The following is an 18,987-nucleotide window of genomic DNA, read 5'->3' as shown; positions in this document are numbered from 1 at the left end:
ACTGTTTATTTATGTATTACTTATTGTAACTTGAGTGAGAATCAGATGAATAAATACATAGTCTGTCATGGATTGATGTGTATGGCAGCAGATTATTACTGGAAAGCCCAGTGTTCTTTACTGGTTCAGCATGTCCTGTTGGTGGGTCAAACCATTTCTCAGGTTTTTTTCTTTGTTAAACTTGTCTATTGAATAGTCATTTTACAGTGGGGCTTCTCATTTATGTAGAAGATTCAAGGAATTATTACTACTAAGCTACTACTAAAAGTTACTGCTTCATTTCCCTGGAAAATCTAAAGTTTTACCTTTCAATACAATAATTTTTACTTTCTGTTAGGAAGTATGAAATTTGTAGAGGAAGAATCACCTCTGAAGTAGATATCTGTAACGAATTCTCTAAAATGCCATTTTTGTGGCATTATGAAATTTGGTCTCCGTGGTATTTTACTAGTCTATGTGCTGTAGAAGGATTTGCAGTAAAGTAGATACTTGGAATTTCTTCAGAAGTATTTGTTATGTACTAGCAGTGCTTTGGAGGGAGACGTCCAGATATTAAGATCTCGAAAGCATGGTATGAAAAATCAGATTTTCCACATTCCCGCTTGCATCTTAAATCCAGTGCAAACAGAGGTTTCTTTATTTCATAAGTACTTGTTTAACGCTGGCTCTGTTTTAGAGACTTACTGATTTTAGTTTATTCTAGGCCAGGAAAATCAAAGTCACGTTGTGAAAATATCCTCCTGAAATAAGTTATTACCTTTTAATGCAGTTGTAAAGGATGATTAAGGCTCTGGCCTGGGACTTGACAGTTCAAACCGAGTTCAGCTCAAGGCTGTGACCCTGCTGCAACTATAAGCACACCTGGGAATCTTTCTAGGTCTCAGTTTCTCACCCAGAAAATAGCACTTGTTGCCTTAGGCTGAAGACTATTACCATGTACACGAATATAGGACAAAAATAGCACAATCTGCTTCTGGTCTGATTCTTAGCTGTTATTGTAATGCAAGTAATTAATCCTTGTAACTTCTCTATTATTACTTGTTTCTCTTTTACAGCCCACATCATGGGGGATGTGAAACTGGTGACATCTACTCGAGTCTCCAAAACCTCACTGACGCTCAGCCCCCCTGTCCCTGCTGAAGCTCCAGCATTCACTCTTCCTCCTCGGAATATCCGAGTGCAGCTGGGAACCACTGCAAGATTTGAGGGGAAGGTAAGAAACAGCTTCTCCATTTCTGTTTGCCCTTTCTTGAAGCTGCTTAGTAGACCGCAAAGATAGTAAGGTTGCCTCTGCAATACCTTATGTTCCTCAAGGAGAATACGTGAGTGTTCACTCTTCTGAGGAGGCAGAACCATTATAGGTCTGCTTCTGAGTAGAGGAGAGTTTTGCAAAACTTGAGTATGTGCTAAGTATAACCTAGTTGAGCATTCCAGGCACAGAGTTTAGTATCAGATCAGTTTAGTATCAGTATGCTTCAAGAGCTGCCTCCAGAGAAGAGTGACAAAGCTGGTGAAGGGGCTGGAGAACAGGCTGGGGTTGTTTAGCTTGGAGAAGAGGAGGCTGAGGGGAGGAAAAGGAAGTTGTGGAGAGGAGGGTGATGGCCTCTTCTCCCAAGTGACAGGGGACAGGACGAGAGGGAATGGCCTCAAGCTCTGCCAGGGGAGGTTTAGGCTGGACATTAGGAAAACAATTTTCAAGGAAAGGGTCATTGGGCACTGGCAGAGGCTGCCCAGGGAGGTGGTTGAGTCACCTTCCCTGGAGGTGTTTAAGAACGGGTGGACAAGGTGCTGAGGGGCATGGTTTAGTGTTTGATAGGAATGGTTGGACTTGATGATCCAGTGGGTCTTTTCCAATCTGATGATTCTATTATTCTAATTAGAGTACCTATACTCCTGCTGCACATTGACCTCCCTGCATCCCAAATCTGCCTGTTCGTGAAGCTTCATGTGTAACATAAATCTAACCCTGCTACACAATGTTCTTCCCAGTAATCAAGCTCAGAATTTGTAAAGAGGGCAGTGATGTTTTTGTACCTGCACCACTTGCCATACTTGTTGTTAATCTGAAAGCAAAAAGAGTTTTTTCAGGAGAAAGATCAATTTGTTCAAGGAAACTTGTTAAACCAAAAGGCCTAAAAGGGTGTGCAGTGAGGTGTAGATCCTAGGTTCTCCCCTTATGCTTGGGATTTTGAATTGTGCTTACTGGCACCCACATTTCTTTCATGCTTCAATCCTGGTATGATTTCTTCCTTGATCTAGATGGCTTCCTTTCTCCTCCCTTAAGCCAAATCTTTTCCCCGGAGCTGCCACTTTCCCCTCTCAGCCCTTTCAGCTGCCTTCTGGCCATGTCACGCTCTGATTGCAGGCTGACAGCTATATCATCAAACTGACCGCACTTTTAATCTTTGAAGTGGTAGGACTTGTCTGACAGAGGCAGGAAACTGCAACTTTACTGTAACAAAAGCAAGGGCTAGAAGGAATTTGGGAACTTCATAACTTTTGAAACTGTAACTTAAACAGAGGGTTGGTAGAGGGCATCCGATATTTATCTTAGTTGTTTATGCAAGGGGAGGCCAGGAACTGGGATTTTTCAACAGGAATTGGACTGAAAAACAACTTTGGAGTGTATATAAATTTTTAAGTGCAAAAGCAAAACTCAGAAGTAGTTCTTGGATTTCACTTTTTAAAGAAAAGTTGGCAGTTTTCATAGAAAACAGATAATTTCAGTGTAAGTGTTTAAACAAAATAACAGTTTTTAATTAAACCTTTAGAATGTACTTTTTTTTTAAAATTAGCTTTTGTTATAATTTTAGGTACTACTCAGAAACCCCCTCTGCATATGGCACTGGCCAGTCCCAGTGAGCATTCCCTTCCTCACTGTTGTTCCTTCCCTGCCTCCCCACCCTCATTTCACCTTGCTTTGCAGATGCAGTGGGAAGATGGCAACATATTACTACCTTTTGGACGCAACACCTATTTATTCACAATACTATTCTAACTCCTGTTGTTCCAGACAACACTGCAACTGACAGGAACAGTGCACTAGACCCAATGTTGAAGCATGTGGTGTTGCCAAGTTCTGGGTCTGTTTCCCTTGTTTCCTATTTAATGCTGAAGGGGGATATTGCCAATTTTTAGAGCACTCTGCAGACTTTTCATTATTAGTCAAATGAAAGCAGTTGTAAACTATAATGATCTACGAGCTTCAGTGCCATCGCTGCTTTGCATTTTTTTCAGATCTGGTTTTGAAGTGTTAATTTTTTAGGGATACCTATCCCCTTTTTTAAATCACTTTGACTGCTGTAAGGATAAAGTCTGAGGGGTTTTTTTTACTAGTTTGCAAAAAGTACACAAATTCAATGCTAATTAAAATGACAGGGTTAAGTGCTTTGAAGGAACAAAGCTTTGACAGAAGTCCTGGATTGAACCTACTTGATGAAAATCTAAATTCCAGTTGTGCCCATTTGGTAAGCAAGTATGGTTCAAACCTTTAATTTTGCATCTTTAAAATCGGGATGATAATATGGTAGTTGCATGCATGTTGTATAACTGATATAAATCTTTAATGCTCAAAGTGGTTTTTTAAGTGCCAAGCATTGAGCGCAGCTTCACTGAAATACATGTGGGATCTGCAATTACTTTATGGCAAGTAGCCTGACTTAGGCATTTGGCAGACCAAGATTATGCAATCACAGCTACGGTCTTTGGCGCTTCTGCCACTGCGTGGTTTTTGTTTGATGCAGTTTGCTGCCCTGGAGGAGCTTTGTTTTACCTTTCAGCTAACACAGGTGAGAAGAAACATGTAACCCAGCTGAAAACATAAAAGAGCCAATTTTTACTGTTGTGAATCAGTTCTAACTTTCCTGGAATCCACCCTGGCTAGAGGCTGAGATACCAAAGTGCAATTTTTTTTTTTTTCTTTTTTTTTATTTGAGGGGAGAACAGAGAACAGGAAGAACAAGCTATATTATATAGAGAGTAGTGGAACAGAGCATAGTCTTCTTAGTATCTTATGCATGAAAAATTAGCTTTATCATTATAATACTAACTATTAAAATAGAGTCTGAGTGATCTGTTGTTTCTCATGTAACATGATTGGGGCGATTATATTTGTTTCTGGTTTTTATAACTGATGGTTTTACATTAGTATTTTGCTTGTGCTCCTAGTCTGGTACCATGAGCAGGGTGAGGGGGAATGCAACAAGTAGTCTGGAAGGACACTGGTACCTAATAGCTGCAGTACTACTAGATTGAATCCTGCAGAGCTTATGCCATCTGAATCTATCTTCAGGTGCTTAGTACAATGCTGCGTCTGTGGATTTAATGTTCCAGAAGTTCAGAAGGACATTGGACTTGCACAGAAGGACCAGTTCAGAAGGACAATCTTAATAAAAACAATTTATTAAGATTTAGTAATAGAAGTAGCTGCTGAGCATACTTAGGTTTTTCCATCCTGGAAAATAGGCTACAGATGTTATGATGGGTTGTTGCTTATACTCTCCTTCATCATGCAGTATAAATATTAAACTAGACTCAGGCTAAATAAAAATAAAAAAGTTTTTTAAATGGCTAGACAGGAGATTTACTTCAAAGTCTTTCTCTACAGCGGAATTTACCTTATCAGAAAGAACAAACATTTTGAGAATCCACAATAGGATATAAATCTGATATTGTGATGATCCTGTACTCTCATTAAGTGAACAAGGGAGAGAGCACCCCAAAGTCAAACTTGTTGCTTTTCTTTTCAGTGGCATGTAAGATAACTTGTGTGAAATGGCAATTCAACATCAAAGAGAGTGCAGAAATTGAGAAATAGCCCATAAATGTAGGAAATTGGAGGTAGAAAGGAACTGGAGCCACCATTATCAGGAATTATTTCTTTTTTCCTCTTCATCCTACTACCACCCTGGTTTTCTTACTAACAGCTCAGCAAGTTTAACCAGATCTGAATACAGATCTCAGTTTTCCAATGTGGCCTCAGTGTAAAAAGTTAGCTCATCATCTTTCAAGTGTATGAGCATGATTTTGGCTTGGAGCACTGGCTGAGGGGTGGAACCACTTAATAAGGCAAAGGCAAGGTTGCCTTCCTTAGATGCTCCCTAAACATCTGCTGCATGGACATCTCAATTGTTCATCAATCAATTACTGAGGTGATTTGTAGGGAAACCATTCCAGGTTATTCTAAAATTGCATTGTGGGTTTCCATCCTGTTAGGTTTGATTTATACGCTGTTCTTTAATTGCACATCATGTGTGAGGTGAACAGTTCAGGGTAGTAACCTCCTGCCTTGCGTTAAGGAATTGTAGCTTGTCTGTGAGAGCCTTTAAGATACTCGTTATTTTAATTACCACATGGAGCATTTTACTATGCTCGGCTACAGGTACAAGATTATTAGCCGTATATCTAGTTTAAAATTTAATTCACTTCAGTCTCTCACTCTCCCAAACTCAGCTGCACTATTCTATAGCAAAGGTTGAAAACATCACAGTAGAACTGTATGGATGCAAATAGTATCATTTCCCGTATAATCAAATGAAGGAAAGTTTTTAAATGTTTCCATTTTCTAACTCTCATGAGGATGACAAGCATATATTAACAAGTGCTGGGCAGAAGCCTCTAGAAAGATTTTTTCCACTAGAATTTGCAAATATCTACAAGTTTCCTCTTCTTGTGATGGGCAGAAGGTGGCTGCAGAAGATTTCCAATTTTTTGCATGGTTTTGTGCCTACCTGATTTCTTAGTATCCCATTTACAGGTCTTTCCGTGATGATAGACTCAATGACTTAAGACTGGAGCCTGTCTTATGTCTCAAACTCCATCCTTTTTGAGAAGACCTTCTCCTTCATATTTAGACCTTTGACTACTAAATATTGGACAACTTCCTTTGTCCAGCTCTATATTCCCACAGTAACGGTTTAAAGGGGAAGTTATATCTCTACTGTAGAACTTCGCAGTTATTTAAACGTTGCCCTGACTCCATTCGGCATCCACCTCTGCTCACAGCTTCAGTGTTGCTCACTGCCTGAATTGCCCATCCTGGCGTTAAGGCTGAGTTTCAGCTTTTGCTTGGGTTTCTGATATTCCATATATGTATTAAGATTGCAAGCTACACTCCAGTTCCCTTTCTATGTTTAGAAGCACTGGAAAGTTCTACCATGACTGTCTGGGGCACTCCTAGAAAGCAGGTTGTCTTTCTGCGGCAGAAAAAAACCACTGGAACTCTGAAGTTGTGAGGACATGAGTAGGTGTGTAGAGCAGCAGGATGGACTGACCCCTATGCAGGGCTGTGCACTGTGACTGCCCACATAACGAGTCAGTGAACAGCAATGCTCTCATCCAGGTTTCCCTGGTCCGTGTTAGCTACTGTACAGAAAGATACTTCAAGACATGGAGAAATTTACTTAGGTTTTTGCAGCAAACGGATGGAGAAGCTGAGAATAAAAAATTATATTCTTCACTCTTCTCTAACGACCAAACCTCATTCTCTTGATTGTTCTCTCCCTATGTTAAACTTTGGGTTCTGAGACCCATAAAATAGTCTGCAGCAAGGTTTTTGCTTTAAAAAAAAATTAAGGTGGCTGCCCAGAATAAGCATTTTCAGCTGATAACTGTGTGATTAGTTGCCCACACGTAATTTTTCAGAATTGCGATAGAGTCACTACTTCAAAAATATAGTGCGAACATTTCTGGTTCTTTACTGGAATGTCACAGAGTGTCAAGCAGTAAAAAATGACAAGTCAGAGAACCATCAGTTTTGAACAAACCCTTCCCAGTCCAGAGTGACATTGACCTCTGCATTTGGTTGTGGCAAGCAGTTAGCACAGCTTGCTTTGGCTGTGTATGTGTATAATTTTTGAGAGTAATATTGGCGGTCATTAATTTTATGAGCCTAAAGAATACTTGTTCTACAGCTCTGCTCGAGAAGAACAGCCAAATGTCGTGCTGATTGCCTAGGGGTCAGGAAAGAATTTTTCTCCTTGGATGAAGTATTGCACAGTTGGCAGCAGTGCAGCACGGGTTGTTTTTCTGCTTCATGTGAACCATCACATATGGTCCATTGCCAGAACCAAGATATCAGACTATTAAATCTAGTCTGGTATTCTAATCCCAGGGAGCTAGATTCCATGCATTGACATGCAGTTAATAGTTTGAGTAGATATTGGGGTACTTAGTTGAATTTGCTTCCCATTGAGTAGTTACTGTTCTGCTCTTCCCCTTCCATTCCCCTCCAGGAAAGGGAGCTGGATGGTAAATTTAAGGCAAGCCAGGTCAATATCAAATCCTGCCCCTAGTTCAAGGGGTTTCTGCTCCTACTTCTACCACCCTGCTTTTACAACACCCTGTCTGTATCTGCTCAAATCACTTCAGTCCAATGATGTGTATCAACATGCCAGCTCTGAGCTGGTTTTGTTGCTGCTGGTTGCACAGGGACTCTTCCAGATATTGTGCTGGAGAAAATAAACTAGCACCAGGCATTGAGAAGCAAGAGGCAGTGGGAAGCTTGACAGTGATTTTGCCATCTGCTCTGAGATAGAGGGAAGACCCACTTACATGTTGTGTTATGAGATAGAGACTAGGGAAACCTTAAGAGAAGTGTTGAAGCGAAATGCTCTTACAGCATTTTTAAATCCTTTCAGCTACCTGCTAATGGAAAAACCATTTTTTTTTACTGTGGCTGTTGCACCAGCTTTGCTATCTTCCCTTTGCTTTGGGCTTGAAGCAGCAATGTCTGTTCCATTTCCAAGATTCAGTCAGCAGGCACTCCAGACGATGCCTTAATTACACTGTATGTCTAGATTTGAGATGGCAGGATCTGAAATGAGAGAAGCCCATTTAATGACAGAGGATGTTGACATGGCACAAAATCCTTTGCTGTTGGCTTAAGATGTTTACTTTTCCAAACTGTATTGGGCAGCATATTGCACAAAGCTGCCAGTGGTGGTTTGGATCTGCACTTTCTGAAGGGAGTGACTGTTCATGTGAGGAAGAAACTCAGGAAAGATCCATATTCTCATAGGGGACAGTTGGCTGAGGAAGATGAATGCTGTGGGGGGACTTGGGCTGTTCTGTCAAACTACCAAGGCACTGCAATGCTCATGGAAACTTGATACAAAACAATGAGGCGTGTGTTTGGGAGCAAAGAGTTGAAAAAGTTATCGATTCAACTGGAGATCTCGTTTGATCTTTCTGCCCACATAGCAGTGAGCATTCTTGGGAAAAATATGGTGCGTTTAGAAGTTACTGAAACATTTTGTATCAAATTGGGGTATAGACAGCTAAAATCAAAAAGGAAAATAAAGTCAAGTTACTGTGAGTGGCTGTGAGTAGTTGCACATCTTTTTTTTAATTTTGTTTGGGTGTTCTGTTGGTATTTCTTCCTTGGTGTAATTGACCTCACATTATATTCTCTTACCACAGAGCTGGTTTTTACTGATGTACATGTTCTCATGAGTAATGCATGCACTATTTTATTTGGTTTTATTGTATTGTGTAACTCTTCATTGGCATGTAGAAACAGGAGTTCAAAAGATTTTCAGCTTTAGATGAGGGCAAAGTAGGGGTAGCTGCTCTGCTGGGAAGTGGTTAAGGTGGGATTCAGTCAAAATTGCTTCCCCACACAGTGTCATCCGCATCCGGAGTTATTCAAAGACACCTGCCTTCATCAACTGACACAATCACCAGTGTGTTGACACCCATTTTCCCTGCCTTGCATAGATGGCCTTTAGAAAAACCTTCATGGATACAAGTTGCTACTCAAGAAATTTCCTCACAGACCAGATTTCTAAGCAGGAAAGAGGCCATGACCAGGGAAGGGAAGACTGGACATACAATGTCCCCGTTCTCAGCTGCCATTTCTTAGGGTTGATTTTTTTTTTTTGTATAATTAAGCCTGTTTTCAGTAACCCACCCACCCACAAACAGTGGAAGGAATGAGCTATTGGCCACTATAACATTTGTTATTCTGTTTGCTTTCTATCACCTTTCCCACCTTAACTGCTTATCTACAGCCAGGTGGGGACTTCACCATTTCTCTGTGCAATGGCGGAAAGACTAGCTCCCTATTCTTGGCTGATTTGATAGGAACTGCTGTAATTAAAGGAACATCAAACCAAATTTTTAAGTAATAACAGTAATAATATAAATTCTTTAGAAAAATTTCAACTGATGTGCATATGGATCTAAAGAAAAATAGTATCTACTCTAACCAGCATTGTTTTAAGTGAAACCAGACCATGCATTTGTGCTGCTCTTGGTCACCCCTTTTTCATTCTTTATTTTTCTTCAATGTAATTCCAATTACTTTGCATTTTGAAATGGAAGCAATTAAAATCACATGAGGAATAAAATTCTGTGTGATTTAAGTGCATCTACCTGCTCCCAGTTCAAGTTGGGAAACTAACAATCTGAAAAGTTTTATTGTAGACACCTGTTTTGTGATAACCCACTACAATGATGTATTGTGGTAAAGCATGGCTTTGTGTCAGCTAAAGAAGGCAAGCGTGTTACTTTAAGGATTTATCCATACGGATAACCCTAGAGCTGATTTTGAAAACATTCTTCATTAGTGGGGATTTCTGGACTTACTGTATTTCTGTAGAGCTTAAACAGAAATCAGAGAAAAAAAATCTTAAATTATGTTTTGACAATCTTTCAGAAGAAAAGGAGATATAAAATATTTGTATTTAGGTGTAAAGGAGTTTGTCTTTTAAAAAAGTAGTGATGAAATAAATTCTGTGAGTAATCATGATGTCCACCATTTAGGGATAATAAGATAGAATTGTCTGAAAAAGGAATAGAAGAAAATCTATATGTTTCCCAAGAGAAAAACAGCTGATAAGCATATCCTAAATAGCTGAACAATGTTATCTTCAGAGGCTGAGTCCATGTAAGTCAGGGTAGAAGTGGTCAGTATAATTCTCATTTTTCTTGTCCCATGGTGGTTAATGATGAATCTCTCAAATTACAACGAAGCCTTACAAGATTCTTCAATTCTGCTTTTAATTTTAGAAGTATCATCATCTTTTCCAGGCTAGTCTCCCTTGCTCCTCTGGGCCAATGTGTGTCTTTCTATAGTCAATTCTACTGGTAATAACTCACCTTGTAGCATTGCTCTTTCTTATTTAAATAAGTGTTCTTACTAGTGCATGAAAGATGACTGCAACTTTTCATTATGATGTGTTAAGTTTGCTTTTTCGGGGGAATTGTGCATTTGACTCCATTCACAATTAATAGGTTTAAAGGTTAAAGAATATCTAGTAACTGGAACAGTGTGAACAGTTAACTTTCTTTTCTTTATGCTGTAATAGCTTATATTGGTGTGAGAGGGATAAAAAAGGTTTTTTTTCATTGGTTGTGTGCTGTTATTTTTTCATCCAGAAATATACCCCCTATCTGGAAAAAAATTAAATTTTCTTTTTCTAGCTGACCCAAAATGTAGAATGGAATAGTTACCATCAGACGTGTTTGGCTAACTAGTAACACATTTGCCTTCTCCTTCAGTAGGGCTTAAACTTTACTCCAGCACCTTGCCTTCATCTGGCTGATGAAACCACAAAGGTCAGGGAGGGGTTCAGTGCCATGTGTAACTGTGAGAGCACGTAGAATGGCAGAGTATACATTTGACTGTCTGTAAAGGTGTCCCTGACAGTTTGACCTAAATTACACCAAATCACATTTTTTAAAATAATTCTTATTTTCCCTTGTAGGAAACAAAAGTAGTCATGAATAGACAGCAAGCACGATGCATTCAGAATCATTGCAGAAGGCCACATGTGGAGAAGGTTTATAATCAAAACACATCATCACTCATTGCAGTTTTGCTCAGTCCACACTCACTCTAGGACCTAGACTCCAAAGCTAAAAAATTCTGCTTTTGACATGTTACTTGGCTCTGTTCACTCACAGATACAGTATGAAGTTTGGAAACCTACTGGGGAAAGCTAGACTATATACTGGTTTGGTTTGGGTTTTTTTTATTTTTTACATGTAGCATTTGGAATCCCTAGCATTTAAGTGCATGCTGGAGAAAGGGTCATTGGGCACTGGCAGAGGCTGCCCAGGGAGGTGGTTGATTCACCTTCCCTGGAGGTGTTTAAGGCACGAGTGGATGAGGTGCTAAGGGATATGGTTTAGTGTTTGATAGGAATGGTTGGACTTGACGATCCGGTGGGTCTCTTCCAACCTGGTTATTCTATGATTCTATGAATCGTGTACGATTCAACCCATTCATAAAGGAGAGAAACCAGTCTGCCTGACAGTGAGCAGCAAGGGCTGGCTGCTCCCTATGGGAAAGCAAGCCAGGAGCTGAGGATGAGCCATGCATGGGCTGTGCCATCACCAGTGGGCTTTAGTCCCACAGGCTTCAAATGCAGCCAGTGATGCTGTGTGCTCTTCGGGCTCTCTGATGGACGCAGACATGGCAAGCAATGCATTGGGTTCAGGATCCAACCAGAAGATAGAGTCAGGAGAAAAGTAGGCAAGCCTAGATTGTCCTTCTGGTGCCCAGTCTGTTTTTTAATGTTCAGTCTGTAAGACGTTATCTCTATGTTACTGGAGGTTACTGAATCCCTGGCAGGGGGCTGAAATGGCGTTTTCAGCAAGGAACTCATGCCAGAATCCCTTAGCGTCCGGGGGCACTCTGTGTTCTTCTCTTACATGGAGGAAATACCTTCTCTCCTCTTCCATAGGTTGATATGTTGTGGTAGAGGTTGATGAGGGAGACAATACTACTCCTTTTGCTGTCAGAGGTTGTGTCAAAGCTCTCTGCTCTGGTAGGAGCCAGAAAATTGAAGCATTCCACTCACTGGTGATCCCTGAGATGACTAGTCTAGTATAAGGACCTTGAATTGCTTATCCTAAATATGTTGACATTGTTTTTCTAGGAAACTTGACAGCCAGATTACTGGTTGGGAATTAAGTCATGTTTGTTGACTCACGAGTTAGTAACCTGAGCTCTGAGCTAGCTAGTGAGGTACTACAGCTAATCTAGCCTTCTTAGAGAAGTTTTAGAAATATGCACTACTCTGTGTGAGAGACTGAAAGCCTGGAAATATTCTGGTTGGTTTTTTTTTAAAAAAAAAGTTTTCTAGGATTTCTGGTGATGAAGATTGCTTTATTCTCTGTAAATCAGTGCATTGCTGTAAACCTGCATTCAAACAGAACAATGCAGTCTTTGTCTTCTGAAAATACTGTGTCTAAAACTGGTACAAATTCCAAGTCAGATTTGTGTGGTTTTAATGTTTATATAGAGACTTTTGTGATTCATGTGCAGAATGAGGTGAAATGGAAAACTAAATTATTGTATCTTTGTTTCTGAATTTCCTTGATTTTCTACACCTTCTCAAAATACTATAGTAAGTGTTACTCTATGGAATATACTATTTATTATAAATACAACAGCTGAGCTTACTAAAATACTAATTAAAACTCATTTTATGCCAGTGTGTAATGTGTACAAGAACTTTTCATTTGAAGATAACAACAGTCTGTACACGTAACCCAAAGAATATGGGAAGCAAAGAATGACAAACTAAATAACTCTTTTAATGTTTATTTGGCTTTTAGCGACAGAATATTGAGCTTATTTCATAGAATCATAGAATAACCAGGTTGGAAGAGACCCACCGGATCATCGAGTCCAACCATTCCTATCAAACACTAAACCATGCCCCTTAGCACCTCGTCCACCCGTGCCTTAAACACCTCCAGGGAAGGTGACGCAACCATCTCCCTGGGCAGCCTCTGCCAGTGCCCAATGACCCTTTCTGTGAAAAATGTTTTCCTAATGTCCAGCCTAAATCTTGCCTGGTGGAGCTTGAGGCCATTCCCTCTCATCCTGTCCCCTGTCACTTGGGAGAAGAGGCCAGCACCCTCCTCTCCACAACCTCCTTTCAGGTAGTTGTAGAGAGCAATGAGGTCTCCCCTCAGCCTCCTCTTCTCCAGGCTAAACAACCCCAGCTCTCTCAGCCGCTCCTCATAAAACCTCTCCAGCCCCCTCACCAGCTTTGTTGCTCTTCTCTGGACTCGCTGCAGAGCCTCAACATCCTTCTTGTGGTGAGGGGCCCAGAACTGAACACAGGATTCGAGGAGCGGTCTCACCAGTGCCGAGTACAGAGGGAGAATAACCTCCCTGGACCTGCTGGTCACGCCGTTTCTGATACAAGCCAAGATGCCATTGGCCTTCTTGGCCACCTGGGCCACTGCTGGCTCATGTTCAGTCGGCTGTCAACCAACACCCCCAAGTCCCCCTCCTCCAGGCAGCTTTCTAGACAGACTTCTCCTAGTCTGTAGCTGCTCAGGGTTGTTGTGCCCCAAGTGCAGGACCCGGCATTTGGCCTTGTTAAACCTCATCCCATTGGACTCTGCTCATCTGGTCACTTCTCTCTCAACTGATGTTGAATCAGTTAGAATGCTAATTTTCCTCTAGCTGCACAATAAAGTCAAATCGTAACTGTGGGGCTTGAGAGTTTGCCATTCTCTCTACATGACCCATAATACACAAGCAAGCTTATAGTTATGGTGTATGATGTATTATTTAAATTGTTTTTGCAAAGCTTAGAATATTAGCGTAATGCACACTATTTTGTAAAAGCATCACCCACACATAGTAGTATCTGTTATCTCGTACCTGAAATCTGACTTATTGATATCACATTCCTATACTCGTTAACAAAGCATCAATTGAGAATTTTTCTGTTCTGGGAACAAGAGCTCAGTATACTTAAGCTTCATTCTTTTGTCTGTATAAACTCTGGTATTCCTTTATAAAGGAGTAACAAAGCAGTTCATCTCTACAGGGAAACAAATATAAATGTTTCAAAACGTAGTTATGTTAAAAGCTAGGCCACTGGAAGAAAAATTACGATAAAATCTTGGAAATGCAGATTAAAGAACTATGGTTAGTGATACTGATTTTTGCTTATTTCAAGGTACCACCTAAACAGCCTAATTCAACTGGAGTCACATTGTAAGTTTGCTGATAGTATTTAACACATTCACAGGCCAGACTAGAGTTGGACCCTTCTCTAATGACCGTCCTAGCTAAAAAAAACAGAGGAAATAGTCGTCCTTACCCTCCTTGACATTGGGAATTGAGATTCAGAACTGAATTGCTGTTTTCTGAAGTTCAATTCCCGTCCACTACCTTAGACGTGAACTTATCCTACTGAAGATAAATAGCTTCTGATAATGGATGAGAAAGTTAAGATTTGCAATAGGCGCAAATATCACCAATACCTAGATTACTGCTGTTGGATTAAGAGCATCACTTAATGAAAACACAACTCCAGGGTTAGGTCCTCAGTGCCTTGACACAAAAGCTAGTTTGTTTGACTGTTGGGATATGCTAATGGACAGAAGTATAGACAAAGGTTTGTCTGCTTGGGAGGCTATTACAGGCTCATAGGTTTAATGGAAAACATTATGCTGGATATGTTCAGATCTTTCAATAGGAATGCCAGCCACTGCAGTTAAGTGGAGCTCTATTGAAAGCATATGCAAAGTAAGCACTTTTTCCACAACCTAAACAAATGTAGCTATTTTTCAGTGCACATGTGTGTTGCTCTTATTGAGATCACAGCGATTTTAGTTTTGAGAGAAAGCATTAGAAAGAAGAGACAAGCCCACAAAATTTCTCTTGAACTCAGCATGTCTATAAATATTTATTCTGAACTGTTGAACTAGAAATTCATAGCCACATCAATTTATACTTAGTATTTCAGTTAGTGCTTTGAGGATTCTTTCATTTAAACAGTTGTTGCTCAGCCCTTGAATTTTATTTTTTATTTCAAACATAGCAGTCTGTATATTGTGCTGTATGAGTTATTGCTGCTAAGCTCCTATTGAAAAATATGTGTGAAGCCTCCAAATCTTATATAAAAATATTAGTAACAGTTGCTAAAGAGCAGCTGATGCTTTGCAATAGGCTTATGTATGGAAGTCTTAATTATTTAATGCATAGCTGCAAGTTGGATTTTTTGAAATAAACAATGAAATAAGAAATACTAGATATTCAGGCTGTCTAATGTATCAATAACTTCATATGGCATTTTATACCTCTTTATGCCTACATCAGTTCCGCTTTTTAACAAAGTTTAAGGCAAATGACACTTCATGCCCAGTGCACTTGCCATGAGGCAGGACTCATAACTGAGGAGAATTTTTATAACCTACCCAGAGCACAGCCTCTGCCAGCACCATTCGTCACTATCAGCAGACAGTGTTTAAGTGAACATACAACTGTGCAGTCAACTCAGCAAGAAAATTCAGCTTTAGCATTTTCAGTGACCAGTGCCAAACCCCTAAATTGCAGGAAATAAATCTTGTCTGGCTGGAGATTGATAAAGTATGGGTATGTTCATTCTAAGCAAAGAGTTTTTGTTATGATCTTACACTCCAGATGTGGATTGTTGCCATTAATTATGAATTTCATAGCTCCAAACATATTTTCCAGAAGCTGTGTAGTTTGGGCACAGAAAGAAAGCACATATTTTCTTTTTTATTAATTTTCCACAGTAGATCATGCATAGTGTGCGTGCTCATATAAATTTACAGAGATTCCTTACCTGTTGATAGCATGTATTGATATTGAACTCCTAACTCTAGCATCCCCAAGCTAGGAAAGTATGAAGCTCTTTTGGTGAATGGCGTTGCTCCTACAAGGAGATAGGGCCACTAGTATTCAGTGACATGCAAAATAAACTCACATCTTATTAAGACAGAAACTTTTGATTGGTGAGGAAGATAAATAATCATTCAGTCTTCCAGAAATAATATGCAACGGGAAAATTAGTTTTTTTGCAAATGTTATGTAATGATAATCGTTCTCTTGAGAATGTCAAGAGACGGAGTGTATTGTCATATTTAAAAGTGACTGCCATTTCAAACCCCAAATATTGTTGTTATGAAGGGATTGTTGCTCTGAAAGTAACTGATGCTATTTAGTTTTGCTTTTTTGCGTGGTACCAGCAGAAATGTTTGACTTGATGATGTCCCAGTCTCAAGCTGTGGCTCAGGTTGTCTGGATTGTGTGATCAGTTCCATGAGTTAAAACAGAAAAATATTTACAGTTTTCCTTCTAAGCAGGGATATACAAACATTTTGCTAATGACAGAGCAAAAGATTGGTGTTAATGTCACCCTGTATATGTCAGGGGACTTCCTAGTGATTTAGACCCGTGCTTGGTCTAAACAATCTTCATCTGCCTTTCTGTGTTGTTACTGTTTGAAGGATTCACAACTGAAAGTTAAAGTCTTCATCAAGTGTTAAAAGCTAACTAACTTGTTTTGCGGTAGGAAGAGGCGAGACAGTTTCCCAACAATTTGTTTTCCTTGTGTTAAACTGTTTTATGTTCCAGCCTTTCTTCTAATGCTGCCAAATAGAATTTATGAACAAAAGTAGTGGCAAACATAGTAAATCAAGCTGTCCAGTTGAAGTAGAAAGAAATTAACTCCTCCTGTTCTGACAGCTCTCACAATACAGTGAAACTCTGGTCTGATTTTTCAAAACCTTGTTTTCTGTAGCAAAGATTGCTGCTGCTCTGAAATGAATGCTGGTCCAATAGGGAAACTTCTGCCATGCTCCTAAACTCGTTGCCACTGAAATAAAACAGTTGCTTCATTTAGTACTATTTGATAGAAATCTTGATCCAGAATCACCAAAGATGGGGAAGAAGGGAGGGATAGGGAAAGAGAGCACATTTTAGGGTCTTACTGGGCTATGTGGAACAGTTAGCAAGAGCTATTTCCATAGTTATTTCTCTTCAAACGCCTTTATATTCTTACTGAATAATACAAGTGACCCATAACCATACACACAGATCACCTATTTCTTTGCATTTTTTGAATTTTAAGCTATTCAAACTGCTCAGCATCTCATAAAATTCAACCCATTTTTAACTAACATCAGTTGATCCATGGAAAGAAAGCTTCCTCTTTGCAGTCTGCCTTTTTTTTCCCAAGGAGAGGCTCAGAAGCAGGGAAAATTCTCATTAAAATTGATGAGAGTTTCACCCAAGAGAGGGCTGCAAAGTTTATCCTCTCTGTTTCATTTAGAGCTCTTGTGCTTGAACTTGCCTTTGAAATGGCAGTGTTGAAGTCACTGACACTTGTCAGAGTCATATTTTGTGTTGGTCACATTCTGCTGTGGGGGTGAAACATTCTCTTATTTGTAATGCTATTTTACATGCTTCTCATCTTGTTGCTGAGACTCTGGTCCTATTTTGTCTGCACCCTCTTTACTGTTATTCTATACTATGCACTTTGATACCTGTATACAAACGTTAATATTATGTTAATCACTTTAGTCATTATTCAAGAATAGAAGAGCAGCTGCCCTCCTGTGCTCCAACCTTAGTTCAGTCTTTGCATTAATTGCTGTAATAGCAAATTTATTGGCAAGGAGGAAATATGGTCAGATGATTTGGTATAACAGTACTAATATGGGAAGATAATTTCCTTACACTGTGAGTTTGGCGAAGTCTCAGAGTCTCTCCGTATCTCAGATCCTTAGCTATGAAGTCAGAGTGACACTTTCCCACATGACAGCCAGCTGTTTTGGAACTGAAATTGTCTTCAGTTTGAACATAACTCTGTATCCTGCACGCTGCGAATCCTCCTTTAACAAAGAGTCAGAATTTCACCTTTTTTTGCAGAGACTTTGTCATCTTCCTGTGCCAGGGTAAGGCATAAAAATTTGCAGCAACTGAGAGGGAGTACGAGGGAGCTAGGACAGCATCTGGATAGCAGTGGAGGAAATAGCCTGAGCTTCCTCCTAGACTTTATAGAGGTTTATGGTATCTGGCTGTTTTTGAATTGCCAACCTAGACAGGCAGCTTTTTAAGGGAGGAAAAATGGACAATGACTAAATATAAATATAGATCTATAGATGAACAGATTCAGTCTACTTATAGTCCCATCTTAAGTTCAGAGAACCTGTATTCACAAACAGGAAAAAAAAAAAGTCCAGGTGAGATGTATGGGTGGTTTGCATAAAACTCCTCTCATGCATTTAATGGCTACAGGTCAGCTGGCTGCAATGTGGCAAAAGTAAAAACGCAGGTGTTGCTGCTGGTAGAACGATTTATTAAAGCTTCATCAAAAAAAACCAAACATTGCCACTCTGAGACTGCAACAACTGTGTGAAAATGCCCCCATTAGTGAAACACCCACTGATTCACTTGCAGATTGATACTAAAGCTACATAGAGATGTGCTTCTCTATGCAGTGTGTTTCCCTCATGGCCACTAAACTGTAGAGTCCACCTTGATAGTGTTCTATGTTTCATCTGAATGCTGTTTCAGGTTATTTGACAGCTGTCTGATCACTCCTGTAACAACGTTACTTCAACTGCAGTAAATTTAAACTTATCCTTTAAAGGAAATAAAATCGAATTTAGGAAAATTATGTATGCATGAGATTAATTCCAAAACACTTAAGTTACGCCTGTACTATTTTCTCGAGAGTTACATTAATTGGGGATGGTGTTTGAACTTAGAAATCAAATAAACTCAAAGCAGCTTGACATCCAGTGTTGCTCTGAAATTCCACTTGAGTCCTTCAGAAATAATTTTGGACAGATAGACTTGTAAGTGTTATGGTACCTGAGAGGGCAGCGCTTTATTCAAAGAGCTATAGTGCAGAGACAGAGCACGAAGCCAATACTCTCTGTACCTAAAATTTGCCAAGGTTTATCGGAGGTGTTTCATGGCTCCTGGTACAAGCACAGGTTAAAAAACAAGGGCTCTTCAGCTTGAACAATACAAGCAGACAAGAATTTGAAACATGTTTATGCAATCAAGAATGACATGGAAGTGAATAAAGAATGTTTGTTTGCTATTCGCCAAAATGTAAAAAATAGGAAGCCAGTAAAAAGTTAAACAACAAGATTAAAACAGACAGTGCCTTGCACCCACTCTGGGAGACCTGCCTAAGTCTGTCCTAATGTTGTAGTAAGGTGCTGCACTTGCTCAGGTTCGTATGCTCCAGAGCA

At 39.7% G+C, this 18,987-nt stretch overlaps 1 protein-coding gene across 1 annotated transcript in view; it reads left to right on the top strand.

The window, feature by feature from the left end:
- Positions 1–1,055: 1,055 nt before the first annotated feature.
- MYLK (myosin light chain kinase) overlaps positions 1,056–18,987 on the top strand; it is a 150,809-nt gene continuing 132,877 nt past the window's right edge. Inside the window, exon 1 of the mRNA XM_069861430.1 lies at positions 1,056–1,213. Coding sequence (XP_069717531.1) covers positions 1,064–1,213 — 150 coding nt within the window. The 5' untranslated portion in view covers positions 1,056–1,063. The remainder of the gene's footprint in view (positions 1,214–18,987) is intronic.

The sequence above is a fragment of the Phaenicophaeus curvirostris genome, chromosome 7 (genome assembly GCF_032191515.1).
Source record: "Phaenicophaeus curvirostris isolate KB17595 chromosome 7, BPBGC_Pcur_1.0, whole genome shotgun sequence".
Taxonomy (NCBI): domain Eukaryota; kingdom Metazoa; phylum Chordata; class Aves; order Cuculiformes; family Cuculidae; genus Phaenicophaeus; species Phaenicophaeus curvirostris.
The sequence above is the reverse complement of the archived record's forward strand: the minus strand, read 5'-3'. Positions and strand labels throughout refer to the sequence as shown.